This window comes from Bombus pyrosoma, linkage group LG12 (assembly GCF_014825855.1).
Source record: "Bombus pyrosoma isolate SC7728 linkage group LG12, ASM1482585v1, whole genome shotgun sequence".
NCBI classification, from domain to species: Eukaryota; Metazoa; Arthropoda; class Insecta; order Hymenoptera; family Apidae; genus Bombus; species Bombus pyrosoma.
The window spans coordinates 400,332-413,401 of NC_057781.1; the positions used below are offsets into that span (position 1 = coordinate 400,332).

At 35.4% G+C, this 13,070-nt stretch overlaps 2 protein-coding genes across 4 annotated transcripts; one reads left to right on the top strand and one right to left on the bottom strand.

Moving 5' to 3' along the window:
- Positions 1-1,229: 1,229 nt before the first annotated feature.
- On the top strand, positions 1,230-12,497 carry LOC122573429 (glutamine-dependent NAD(+) synthetase). Of its 3 annotated transcripts, none has more exons than XM_043739781.1 (13): positions 1,230-1,860; positions 8,412-8,618; positions 8,937-9,192; positions 9,305-9,497; positions 9,790-10,030; positions 10,092-10,331; positions 10,398-10,513; positions 10,572-10,876; positions 10,950-11,158; positions 11,234-11,459; positions 11,529-11,705; positions 11,780-11,882; positions 12,174-12,497. In XM_043739781.1, exons 2-13 carry the CDS (start codon positions 8,473-8,475, stop codon positions 12,200-12,202), a joined length of 2,241 nt encoding a protein of 746 aa, XP_043595716.1. In that variant the 5' UTR covers positions 1,230-1,860; positions 8,412-8,472; the 3' UTR covers positions 12,203-12,497. The 3 variants fall into 3 exon arrangements, with proteins under 3 accessions (XP_043595716.1, XP_043595715.1, XP_043595717.1); XM_043739780.1 differs by having other exon boundaries at positions 1,232-1,856; XM_043739782.1 differs by having other exon boundaries at positions 1,233-1,856; positions 11,780-12,497.
- LOC122573425 (cytosolic carboxypeptidase 2-like) lies at positions 1,876-7,715 on the bottom strand. Its single transcript, XM_043739771.1, has 15 exons — positions 7,020-7,715; positions 6,736-6,947; positions 6,200-6,352; positions 5,799-6,112; positions 5,442-5,588; positions 5,261-5,372; positions 4,805-5,050; positions 4,377-4,709; positions 4,066-4,293; positions 3,859-3,950; positions 3,554-3,782; positions 3,364-3,460; positions 3,100-3,298; positions 2,800-3,015; positions 1,876-2,744 (listed from the first exon to the last, which is right to left on the bottom strand). Exons 1-15 carry the CDS (start codon positions 7,090-7,092, stop codon positions 2,123-2,125), a joined length of 3,273 nt encoding a protein of 1,090 aa, XP_043595706.1. The 5' UTR covers positions 7,093-7,715; the 3' UTR covers positions 1,876-2,122.
- Positions 12,498-13,070: the final 573 nt, after the last annotated feature.

Genomic DNA, 13,070 nt, shown 5'->3' on the forward strand with positions numbered 1-13,070 from the left:
ATTCATTTAAAGGTCATTGCGTATAAACATTTTGCTGTGATGATAAAAATCATTAAAATAATTAGTGGCGCTAGTAAAAGTAAATTAAAACTCATTTGTTTTAAGTATTTCATTAATCTCTTTTAAAATCTTAAAATCTTTAAAATCTTTATCTTTTATTTTTCACTATGATTTCGTTACTTTATCTTCGAAACTCTGACGTCGCTTATTGAATTGTCGATATTCAATCAAATAAAAATTAATAATTTTCTATGAATATTCTTAAAATTTGTTGCAATATTTTATAACATTATGTTGTAATTTATGAAACAGTGTTTCAAGTTGAATTCTAAGAATAATTTAATTCACGTAAGCAATTATTTTGAACAGGATGATTGATATTTTTGTAGATGACGTATAGTAGCGAATTGATTGGTTAAAAAAGTTTACTTTGTATGGTCCTTAATTTTTAATTCTCATAGTTTTAAGAGGATTGTATATTAAAAATTGGACTTAACAAAAAATCTTGTTTAAAGTTTCGTGTACTTTTATCTATGATTTTGGGAAAATTTGTCACCGTGCTACGTGGCATTGGGAAAAACGTAAGTATTTATGCTTACAATAGCCGGATATCCAGGTCAATGCTCGATGACCCGGCTTTCTGGCTCAATAATACACGAAAATATATTCTGTTAGATTGGAATTACGCAAGTGCATTTTATTACAAATTAATTATTCTATGAGGAAAAATAATTGCATTGATTATTGATGTTTCATTGTTTATTACAATTTATTCGACTATTTGTAAAAGATTGAAAAATGTTGATATTATGGTATTATGGGATAATAATATTTTTTTTTCTTTTTCAGTATACAGCCTTTTATATTCTTTATATAGAACATATAATTATTACAAAAAATGGTGAAACATTGGTAAAATATAATACTGATAAAAATGGTGCTATACTTAAGGGGATTGATATTTTTTTATTGGTGTTTTGACTAAATAAATTTGAAAGGAAGGTAGATATAAAAGTAGATCTTCTCGTATTAAACATTTTTATTTATGTTGTTTATACAAGATGTAATAAAAGTGGAGATATATATGTGTATGTATATAAGATGGCATATTTGCTGTTGTGCCAATAATTTACAGTATTAATTTAATAATTAAAATTAACGTATTTTTTAAATTCTATTTTGTATTATGTATGTATCTTGTTATACATATAGCATATATACCTTGAGATATTATGTATGAGCCAGGAAGTTTATTCATACCTGCTGATACATATACACAGATTCGTATGTACGATTGTTATCTACAATTGCATGCTCCACGTACCATCCATCAGATGGCAGCACCTCGTTAAAAACACCAACTGTTTTGACGATAATAGTTTAATATGTGATTACATTTTTTAAAAAGTCGCATGAGTATTAACGAGAAAAGAATTGTACAGTGTTTCCTGAGCAGCATCACGTTCTTCTGTGTTTAATCTGTGTTAAAAACGAAGTTATCAATGAAAGCATAACGTATCAAAAAGCGTCACGGAAAAAGACTTTCAAAAACTGATATATTTATAAAGTTTTCCATTGAATGAAATCCGATATTAAGATATATTTCCTACAAGCGATATATAACTTTAAAAGCGATGAATTGTTCCAATGGAAATAAATATTACATTACGAATATTGATAATATTTTGTGAGGTTATGTTTTTGTTAAATCGAAAATTTTTCAATTTCTGGTAAAAAAACACGTGGAAGAAACAGCAATCCCGCGCATGCCATTTAAATAATGCGCGACTAATATCATATTTAAATACAGTCTTAAACAATCGTCGCTTTTTCCCTATTTGGATCAACGGAAAATCGTAAGTACGTTGGTTAATTATCTCATACTTTTAAGTCTTGGCAAAATTTGTTACGTAACAATGTTGTAAGCCTTAATTGAACGACGAATTATCGTACAATCACGTTAAAAAGTACAATATAAAAATCACTCGCACAAAATTATTCTCATTAATGGGTGTAATGAATCTTTAACAGGAGTATATTTAAAAATACGAAAAAGAGCCTGCATTGGCGGGACTGAAAAAATGCTATTCAACGGAACATTCTTGTTTATGTACGAAATCTTTCAGGGATTGCGTAATACGTTCGCGCTAGTGACACGCTTTTTCTTTCCCGTTGCAGGAGTCGACTTCATTTTCTTCAGTTGTTTCTTCTTCTTATATTTCTTCTTTGAGGCTCTTTGAGTACGAGAATCGATGGAGTCGTTTTCTGACGAAAAACTGTCGCACAAAGGAACGATTAGGGGTTGCAATTGTATGTGGGATCGTGAATGCGATTGCAAATGCAATTGAGATTTCGTAACGCTCGATATTTTTTCACCGTTAGAAACAGTGCAGGTAGCGCAACTTTTCCGGTGCTTCCTTCGAGATTCGATTTTGTGCTGTCGCGTTTGAATCTTTGAAGGTACTTCAAGCGTGACCAGTTTTAAAGAGTCTGCTTTAATTGTTAAAAAGGATGTTTTGCGGTGGCACATTTCTTCTACTCTAGAATTTAGATTAACTATCTTCTGCCACTTCAGAGGAGACTTCTTTTTCCTTGGCTTCTGCTCAGCACTTTGCCGCTGCGATTCCACTCTCACACTACTGTCTTTTGAACGCATCGTATCTTCACGTTTATATTTATTTTGTATTTCTTTCATGTTGTTTTCCGTATCAATATATTCGACGAATTGCAATTTTTTGGTGCCTCTGAAATAAAAATAACTTGGAACATTCGTCGATAATGTAACAGAGCTTTACGTACTTCAGTAATACTTTATTATTCATTTTATTTTTGGTTAACGCCATATTGGATATTCCCCAGCTTAATGGTCCCTTTGGAATAGGATGGTTGACTCTTTTATCGATATTTTCTGCGACGTTCAGTGGAACTCCCATCCATATTTGTTGCCGCAGTGAACTGAGCTTAATTTGTATATCTTGATTTCTTAACGGAACAGGCGAACGATGTCTTAATGTCCTACATAAATTAAAATTTAAACAAAGAAGCTTCCATTTTTTAAATCTACTTTGGTCAGAATATCTTATTTTAATATTCCTTTACCTAACCAAGCGAAGACAATGGGATCGTCTGTTCGCCTTCGGTTCTTCCTTATCGACATTGATATTCTCAGTTAAGGACATACTACGAGTTCTCACTATTTCCGGCAAGATTAATCCATCACTGGGGATTTCCTTTGTTTCTTTATCCACGAATTGATTAGTTTCTTCTTTGCAATTTTCGCGAATTCTTGCTGAGAAACCTAAACATAATTTCTCTTATTTCTTTCAATTTATATTTAATAATATTTCAATGGTGTGGTTTTACGTTCTGGCCTCGTCAGTCCTTCATCTGCTGAATCAATATAGTCACACAAATCGCTGCCCGGATCCAGAGTTGGTAAATCCATTACTGCTCTTCTAGTCTAAATGTTAACCCGTCTAATTAGTAAGTACTCATTTCAAACGAACGTGTTTTAATTACAGAAAGAAAGTATCAAAAATATTTCAAATTTTACCAGCATTCGTTTGCGTCGAAGGTAACTTCTGTTAACGGTGATTCCCTTTTTGCTTTTTCTTTTTGCTAGTTCTAAACTTCGAGGTGGAATAAATGTTGGCGTAGGTGGTGGTGCGCATAAATATTGCGGAGAAACAAGTGGTTCCTTCAAAGTATAGGACCATGTACCTTCTGGAAATTGTATTTCCTGTTCCTCTGAGACTGAACTATCAGACGTGTCGCCTTCGTCGCTGATTAAGACATAGGTATAATTGGATCGAAAATGGTTACAATAAAAAGTATGCCACGATTAATGTTGAAAAGTACCTGGAGTAGTCGGTTAAATCGATATTCGTCGGTTCTTCGGCATTGGAGCCACCCTTCATTAACCTAGTAATTATTTTGTTCCGTAGTTTTTCCTTCCAGTGCGTAATTTACCATCATTTAAATCCAATGAAAAATATATACAAAGTAAGAAGTAACGTTAAGAAGATTTTCTGTTGTTATGATGAGTTGAACGATTATTATGTTTACCTTGATAGGATCTGGATCAAAGAAATCCAACAGAGTTTCACAGAATACTTTTCCAATTTGCTCGTAATCCTGAGTAGAAAAATGCGTGCCTGATCTAGAGCCTATTTTCGTCCCTCCCATTGACGCTTCCATTGTGTAACTATTCTGCACTCCCATAGACCATACTACGACCCTTCCCGTACCTTCTTTACCTTTCTCCACGTGAAATTTGCAGTTTTCAAAAGAGAACTAAAAATCGAGTGCCTCTTAATACATTTGACTTTACTTAAACAGAGGAGAAAAAAGCATATGATCTGTATCGGATTGACTACTTTGTCAGCTGCGTTCTTGTGTAACATCAGAGGAAACACTTGTTCGGAGAGTCTTGTCTGTGAAGCGGTTCTTTTACTCTCGCAGCCATAAACAAATATATTATGTTTTCTGGAGTGAGCGTGTAAATCACAATAAATGGCCACTCCGCATTCTTCCAGTAATCGTCGAATCATTAACTTTGTATGCCAGACTGAAGGGTAACTTTCTCTCATTACAGTTCTATATTGTCTATTCAAATCTTTCCCCGATAACGAGCAACGATTGTTGCCAACAATAACGCCATCCGGATTTAGCATAGGAATCAGCTTGAATACGAATCTTTCTCGTAGTACCTGCGTTGTTAAAGCCTTGTTACAGTTTAAAATAGAAAAAAAAAGGAAGGAAAAGAAAAAACTAAATTAAGGTCAAGATTATGTCGAGCATATACTCTGGCTTGATTCGATTCTCCGGTTAAAAAATCAATAATTCCTTTCATCATCCAACTAGATGGAGTTTCTCCAGGGTGAACTCGTGCTGTGATAACTATGCCTCTTTTTCTTCGTACCACCTCGTCGTAAGTAGGCGCAGTGATAGTCAAGTAATAGACACCATTTCCGGCAAGTGTACGACACAATAGTCGTAATTTCGTATATCTAGATTTTATAGGATCTGCTACTAGTTTGGCAAGATATTCCTAAAAATTGCAACATTTTTTTCTTTCTTACTATGTCGGTCTATTAAGATCCTGCTAATCGTATCGTCTGTTGCATGTCTGATTCAAATTATTTATATTCACTGTGTCTCTAACAACAATCGTCAACGAATATTAATCATTTCGGTTGTACGTACAAACAGACTATTTATAAAAAGATATGGCAAAGAATGAAACTTGTATTTGTATTACCTGTAGGTCAGTATAGGTGTATGGATAACAATGTGCCAAATAAACAGTGTCCCTATCATGAGGAAAGGAGACGTTGAATGTCAGCGTGTGCCTTTCTTTTTCTTCGTTGCTTCTGGGAAGAAAGATACATCTAATAAAAATTACGAGAACATTTGAGGATATTGAAATTATGATAACGTACGATGAATCATTCTTGTAATAAGCGATATTCTCTCCGCATCTTCTCCAACCAACGGCACGCTTCTTTGCGTCTTCCGTTGAGTACAAGAGTGGCCGAAGACCTTCATTGTATAGACTTTCCTCTTTGCAAAGGTTCACAATGGACAATCTGAAATTGTTTTAAATGAATATTTGTAATAAATATACTGTGGATATTTATGCATTTATGCATCAAAATATACATAATGGACATAATACGCAAAATATTTAAAATAAAATACTCATAAAATTTGGCGAGTGGAACAAATTTTTCTCTATTTTCGTAAAAGCATGGATTTGTATAAAGAAAATTAATTAAATTTCAAAATTGAATGTTTACCTGTAATTCGTTCTGCTCCTCGTATTTGATATCCTGAAGTAATACCATTGGGTATGTCTTTGAGTATAAAGATCTTTTCTAAGATACAATTGATAATACGTGTCAGTGATCTTCACAACTTTGCAAAGGTTGCCAGATTCGAAACGAGATTCAAAATGTAAATCGGTGTTAGTTTCCATTAGGTCAGAGACTTTGGTTAATAAGAACATATTGCTATTAGTCTCGGCGTTCTTCGATTCGTTTCCATTTGAATCGGCTGAGAACTCCGTTGGAAACGGTGCGACCGTGCTTCCACCCACACAAGATCTACTAAACTGTTGGTCATTGAACGAATAATTGATTCTTCCTTCAAATTGTAATTGTTACAATAATTATTATCGCACGAATTATTATAGACTCACGTAACTGGTGACATTGGTTGGATGATATCGAAATATCACAGTTCCAAATTCATCGCCCAATGGTTTTGGCCTTGGTTCCTTCCCGCTTGGCACGTAGAACGGTTCTGGAACGGCTGGAGAGTATTCTATATGCCTAACTCTTTCCGGAAGTACCTGAAGTATTAATTGCTTGATCATTTTGTTTGAATTTTCTTTGTCTTTCCTATATTTCATATATAGGATATTTCAGATCTTTACAATACATTATATGCCTATAATCAAGGAAAAAAGATTAAATAATCGCGGGGTATTTAAAGCTTCATTAAAATGTTATAATAAAAATAAAAAATACAAAGAGAATACTTTGGCCTCTAATATAACATCTTCCATTTCACGCCAGTTGATTTTTATGTGTGTATGACTTTAAAAAATATATATCAAACAAGAATTAATATGTGTGGTGAACTGATACAAAGATTGATTCATTAAAACGAAATAAAATCAAAATGAACTTCGTAGAGACACTCTGTATATTTGTTTCATATTATATTGTATACTTGGCACTCTGTGGGCCATCTAGCAGTTTCCTGGGTGATTCCGTCTATCATGCAATGAGTATCCAATATGCTCCGAAGAGTTTCTTGCGATTGATCATCTCTGGTTCCAAAGGGCATGGAGAACAGTGATAACTCCGTTTCCCTTCGTGGTGCATCGCATTGCTGCAGCAAGTGCAACTCCTGCAGTTTGTTCAAGTTCGCCAGCGTACTGCCTGTACCGACAACAAACAAACGTTTCTATTCTATTTGCTCAAACTAGACGCGTTGCTATTGCTTAAATTTACCAGGGATCGGATGAACCGGAAAAAGCATGGCCTGAAGCTCCTTCACCTTGCTATCGGTTAAAAGATCTTTCATTTTTCGTTATCTTCCACCGACCTTGTCATCTTCCTCTGGTTTGTCGACCTCTTCATTGTTCAACATCGCTGCCTTTCTTCTCTCAAGACTTTTAAATTTATCTTGTCTCGAGGCACAGTCAACGATCCACAGAATTCTTCCGTCCAATAGGCATTTTCCGATCGTGCTCATTTTTTTATTCTTTTAGTTTTTTAATTCTTTATTCCTTGTTCTTTTATGTGGAACTTAGTCATCCGTCAGATGAAGCTTTCGACCATTCTTTAAATCGTTCTTTAAATCGTTCTTTAAATCGTTCTTTAAATGCATTTCTAGAAGAAACTTATCGAGAACAGTATCAACTTCAGATGACGTTTCAACTACACAACGTATTGTCTGGACGAATCTACCGCGTGAACTGTGATCAGGAACTTTGCCCTCCAGGGAAGTCGAACTCGGTAAAAGCTGGCCGTCCATTACGTGACAACAGGGAAACGGGGGCGGAGCCAGTAGATTGTTCGAAGCCCTTTCTCGTTCCTCGAGGTTCGTCGCTCTGCTCCGATGGAACATTCGTATCGAACCAAGTCTGGTAGACACGATGTCTGTTTATCGATCTTTTTCAACGCACTTCTGTTTCTCTCTCACGATCGGACTTATTGTTTGTAAAGATAATCTAATATTTTATTTAGCTTTTATATTTCCTTAAGTAGTAGTTGCAAGCAGTCGCTCTCTTTTTGCATGAAGATTCGTGTAAGAACAGATTCATGAAAAATACAATTCTTTATTCTATTCTTTGAATTTTAATGATATTGAATTATTCTCCATCCTTCTGTATCCTCTTTTATATGATATTGATAAACTTGTAGAAAATATACAATAATACATCATGGGTTACTAATTATTCAGAGATATTTCAAGATTTCTTAAATCTGTTCAAAAAGTCCTTACAACCGAATATCTGAATCCATTTTATCAAAGATTAATCGTGACAAGGCAATTTGTCAGGAAAGTTGCATTAATTTCAAGGAATTCGTCTTCGGAGTTTTCTCAGGCATTCTTGCGCTTAGTCATATGAAACAGCCAAGCAATTTACATCCCTCTCCCTGCGTGCTTCTGAAAATTATTGATCAATCAACGTTTGTCGGAGTAGAGAATGGATGTGCTGCTATTTCCTCGGCAAACGTTCTTTCCGCCAATCAATGAGCTTTCAATTGATAGGTCGAAATGAATTAACTTTCTATTTATCAACAATTATTCTCCTCCAACCAATTATGTACTTTACAATTTTTATATAACGAGGGTAATGTTCTACGGTTAATAACATCCAGTTTTATTTTTTATAGATAGTCCCTGTTAACCATCGCTTTGTTTGAAATTTTGGAAGAGAAGAAGAATTTTTTAAAGATGGGTCGTACAGTGACGGTAGCAGTTTGTTCGCTGAATCAATGGGCATTGGATTTCGATGGGAATTCTAGGAGAATCTTGCAAAGTATTCAAGAGGCTAAAGATGCTGGCGCTACTTATAGAAGCGGACCAGAGCTAGAAATTTCGTAAAATTTTCTTTTTAAAAAACGAAAGAATAATACAATATTATAACTAGATGTGGATTTTGTGCATTTATGGGAAATTTAAAAGCGCAAGAATGCACGGAATGCATATGATCCACAAAAATATCTAAAATATCTAAAATATAGTATTTGTTATATCTAGAGAGTGGGACAAATTTTTACCTAGATATCGTCTCTTTGTATTCATAAAATTCATAACATTCGTTTGCATAAACATCCGCAGTCTAATTATAAAATACTAAAGAATCTTTATTTTATTAAATCATAAAGAAGATACATACTATTAATTCTGTTGAATAGTGGTTACAGTTGCGAGGATCATTTCTACGAGTCAGATACATTGCTTCACGGCTGGGAAGTACTCGCGACGATTCTTAAATCACCGGCGGCCGAGGACATGCTGGTAGATGTTGGTATGCCGGTTATGCACAAGAATGTGACGTACAACTGCAGAGTGGCATTTCTGAATCGACGAATTCTGCTTATCAGACCCAAGATGCAATTGTGCGAGGACGGCAATTATAGAGAATCCAGGTGGTTCTCGCCGTGGACCAAGGTCATTCTTTCAGATTGCACGCACGATGCATAAGAAATCAGAATAGTTCTTGACCTTCTAGTCTTAGGCTTGATACCGAGCGTCTGTCTACAAGTGCTAATTGCTTATGCAGGAACGCACGGTGGAGGACTACTTTCTGCCTAGAATGATATCTCAGATCACTAACCAGACAGTGGTGCCGTTTGGCGATGCTGTTATTTCAACCAGGGACACGTGCGTAGGTTTCGAAATTTGCGAAGAGCTTTGGAACCCGATGAGCAATCATATTCCAATGTGCTTGGATGGTGTTGAAATTATCGCAAATGGTAATTGACAAAACAATGTACAAGCATTTATATATACATGTATTTACATTGGTAAACACATGTATAACATTTAAAAATGTATACTACATACAAAATGTATACATGCATATCTATGTTATAACAGTGTTTATTTATTGCACTGTTTTTTTTAACAGAATAAAGTATTAAATCTAAAATCGCTTTTAGAACATGAAGTAGAAAATTTTTGCGGTCAAAAGCTTTTGCATACTACTGTGTATTTATTTTTTACTTTGTATCTTATATATATGATTTCAATCTTTTTTTCTTGAAGGTAGTGGGTCATATTTCGAACTACGGAAGGCTTACGTCACCGTAGACTTAGTTAAGTCGGCTACGTTCAAATCAGGTGGATGTTACATGTTCAGTAACTTGAGAGGATGTGATGGTTCTAGATTATACTTCAGTGGTGGATCCTCTATTACTTTGAATGGTCAGATCTTGAACCGTGGTAAGCAGTTTGCATTGGATGAAGTGGAAGTCATTGTGGCAACCTTTGATCTCGAGGATATAAGGTTTGTAATATTCATTGAAGTTCAACTTCCGTTTTGAGTTAATTGTTTTCTTCTTCCATAGGAGTTATAGAAATAACATTAGGTCAAGGTCTCATCTAGCTGCCAGACAACCAAGCTATCCACGCATAAAGGTGGATTTTGCTCTAACTTCCGATATTTTGATTTCAATTCCTCCAGATCGACCGATCGATGTGGATTTAGGTCCTTATGAAGATGAAAACGCAACAGGAAAACTTGTTTATCATACACCAGATGAAGAAATTTCGTTGGCCCCTGCATGCTGGCTCTGGGACTATCTAAGGTTCGTTACTTTATTCATAATTAAATATTTATTTATTATTTATTTACTATCGTCTTTTTGTAAAAGGCGCTCTTGCCAAGGTGGATTTTTCTTACCCTTGAGTGGTGGTGTCGATTCTGCGTCGTCAGCGTGCATGGTTTATTCCATGTGTGATATGATCGTGGATTCGGTTAACAAAGGAGGTACGTGTTATTTTTGTATTATCATTAGAGGACGTACTTAATAAATGTCTCCAATTAGACGCACAGGTATTGTCAGACATCAGGAAAATAGTCGGAGACTGTGAATATGTACCGACTGATCCAAAACAGCTGTGCAACACGCTTCTTGTCACATGCTATATGGGTACTGAAAATTCATCGGCCGAAACAAAGGCGCGAGCAGCTGAACTCGCTAATCAGATTGGCTCTTATCATCACAGTATAGTAATCGATGTTGCTGTGTCTGCCATTCTAACGATTTTCCAACAAGTCACTAAACTGACACCGAGATTTAAGGTGCAAGGAGGGTCTCCTAGAGAAAATTTAGCTCTGCAGAATATCCAGGTTGATTTCTACTATTATATTTATCATCCTTGTGAGAGACAAATAAGTTTTTAATTATTTTAAATTTTTTAAGGCACGCTTGAGAATGGTGATAGCTTATCTGTTTGCCCAATTGATGCTCTGGGTCAGAGGACGACCGGGTGGTCTTCTGGTATTAGGGAGCAGTAACGTTGATGAAGCGCTTCGTGGGTATTTTACCAAATATGATTGCAGCAGTGCCGATATCAATCCTATCGGTGGAATTGCAAAAAACGACTTAAAGTCATTCCTTTCTTACTTTAGGTCAATATTAAAACTGGTATCCTTCTAAGATAGTTATTTTGACACATATAAGATCAACCATTATGTTTATTTCAGGAAAAAACATGGAATAACTGCTTTAGATAAAATCTTAGACGCTCCTGCTACCGCAGAATTGGAACCTCTTCAAGGAGGACAGCTTGCACAGCTTGATGAGATCGATATGGGTATGACGTACAAGGAGCTTGGTATTTTTGGACGTTTAAGAAAACAGGATTGTGCAGGTCCGTTCACAATGTTCTGCAGACTCGTCCACATGTGGGATAAATGTACCTCAAAAGAAGTAAATATAGTTATAATTAGCAGCAGCCATTGTTGCTACAGATATTTTTAGATTTGAATTCATTTATAGGTGGCAGATAAGGTGAAACATTTTTATAGATGTTATGCTATAAATCGTCATAAAATGACTATCTTGACACCATCTTGTCACGCCGAGACTTACAGTCCCGACGACAATAGATTCGATCATCGACCTTTCTTGTACAATCATACGTGGAAATGGCAGTTTAACGCAATCGACGAACAGGTTGGTTATGTTAGATTATAAAGCATGTAGTTGCAACGAAACTTATAATAACCATTGAAATAAAACAATCGTAGGTGAAAGGTCTTCTCAACGAGGAGAAATCACCGAGAGGTCGAAAGGACGTGCCGAAAGTACCTGCGAAGCCCAGATTTATGCCGTTCAGCTCCGTAATCAGTAGTGAGTAAATAAAAAAAAAAAAAAAAAAAGACAAGTGTACGATATCGCTGATGAAGCTCGAGTCGTGGAGGAGACGAAAGCACCGTGAAATCGTTTCTAAGAGATCGATTTCCTTGCTTGTTTACCGAGCTAAACAGCGTTAATCGACGAATAAACACCGATCTCGCAGAGTCGAAGTCGAGCAGGCCGCCGACAAACGACCATCCAGTAATTTTGTCTCACCGTGCGCATACTCGTTCGTTGCATCTCTACCGAAGAATCATCACACACCGGCATCATTCTCTGTTGCAGATAAAACACATCCTGGAGTAGTAGTTTAACCGTAGCAGTATCTCTGTCTCTTATCATTTTGATATTGCAGCCTTGCGAGCGCATCGAAACGCAAGTTTGGTAGCTGACCATTTGTGCATCCGACCAGTTCCTTGTATCATCGGCGCTGTTTCTTCCGTTAGAGATTCCTCCACGAAGAATCTTTGGCTACGCTTCGCTATAAAGAGATTGGTGAACGGAAGGATTGCATGACTCATAGATTGTATTATATTAATGCAACCAATGAGCAGAAATACAAATATTAAAGATATGCAAATTCCACATATATACATATATTTATATAAATTGTGTGTAATTAGTTCTTAATACCTATGATCACCCTCTTCAGACGTTTCATATATAAGGTATTAAAAATAAACATTGTTACAGAAATAAATTGACACGTGTGCATATAATATTACTTTTATTATTTCTTCTATTTCTACATACACAGACAGCGCGTATTCGCAATTCGTTAAATTTAGCATCGATGAATGACGACAGGGTTGAGAGCCTAGATCAGTGTCTATGTGTGATGTGAAACATCATAATGTTTTATTAGTATTGCTTGACACTTTAAGATTTCAAATTCTCTAAGATCCGTCATACACAGTATATTGAACAGCCGTGCGAAACACACTCATTTCTATCTTTCACACATACGATAGTCATTTGACACTCATTCAAAAATTCGAACGTACATGGCGTACTTTATTAATAGCATGTGATAACGTCGATATATATATTTTTTTAATTTATATATCTATCTATCTGCATATCTATATATTTGTATAGATATATAGGTATATAGATAATGCATATACAAATATATATTTATATATTTCTAAATTATTAATAAAGTCAATATATAGACAGAAT

Bases quoted from the DNA above. Each gene is read 5' to 3' on its own strand.
- LOC122573425 (XM_043739771.1), bottom strand. From the start codon at position 7,092: ATGAAAGATCTTTTAACCGATAGCAAGGTGAAGGAGCTTCAGGCCATG. The intron at 6,948-7,019 runs GTAAATTTAAGC...TTGTCGGTACAG, and splicing joins TCCGGTTCATCCGATCCCTG to GCAGTACGCTGGCGAACTTG. The intron at 3,016-3,099 runs GTAAAGGAATAT...TAATTTATGTAG, and splicing joins CATTGTCTTCGCTTGGTTAG to GACATTAAGACATCGTTCGC.
- LOC122573429 (XM_043739781.1), top strand. From the start codon at position 8,473: ATGGGTCGTACAGTGACGGTAGCAGTTTGTTCGCTGAATCAATGGGCA. The intron at 8,619-8,936 runs GTAAAATTTTCT...TCTGTTGAATAG, and splicing joins GGACCAGAGCTAGAAATTTC to TGGTTACAGTTGCGAGGATC. The intron at 10,031-10,091 runs GTTTGTAATATT...CTTCTTCCATAG, and splicing joins TTTGATCTCGAGGATATAAG to GAGTTATAGAAATAACATTA.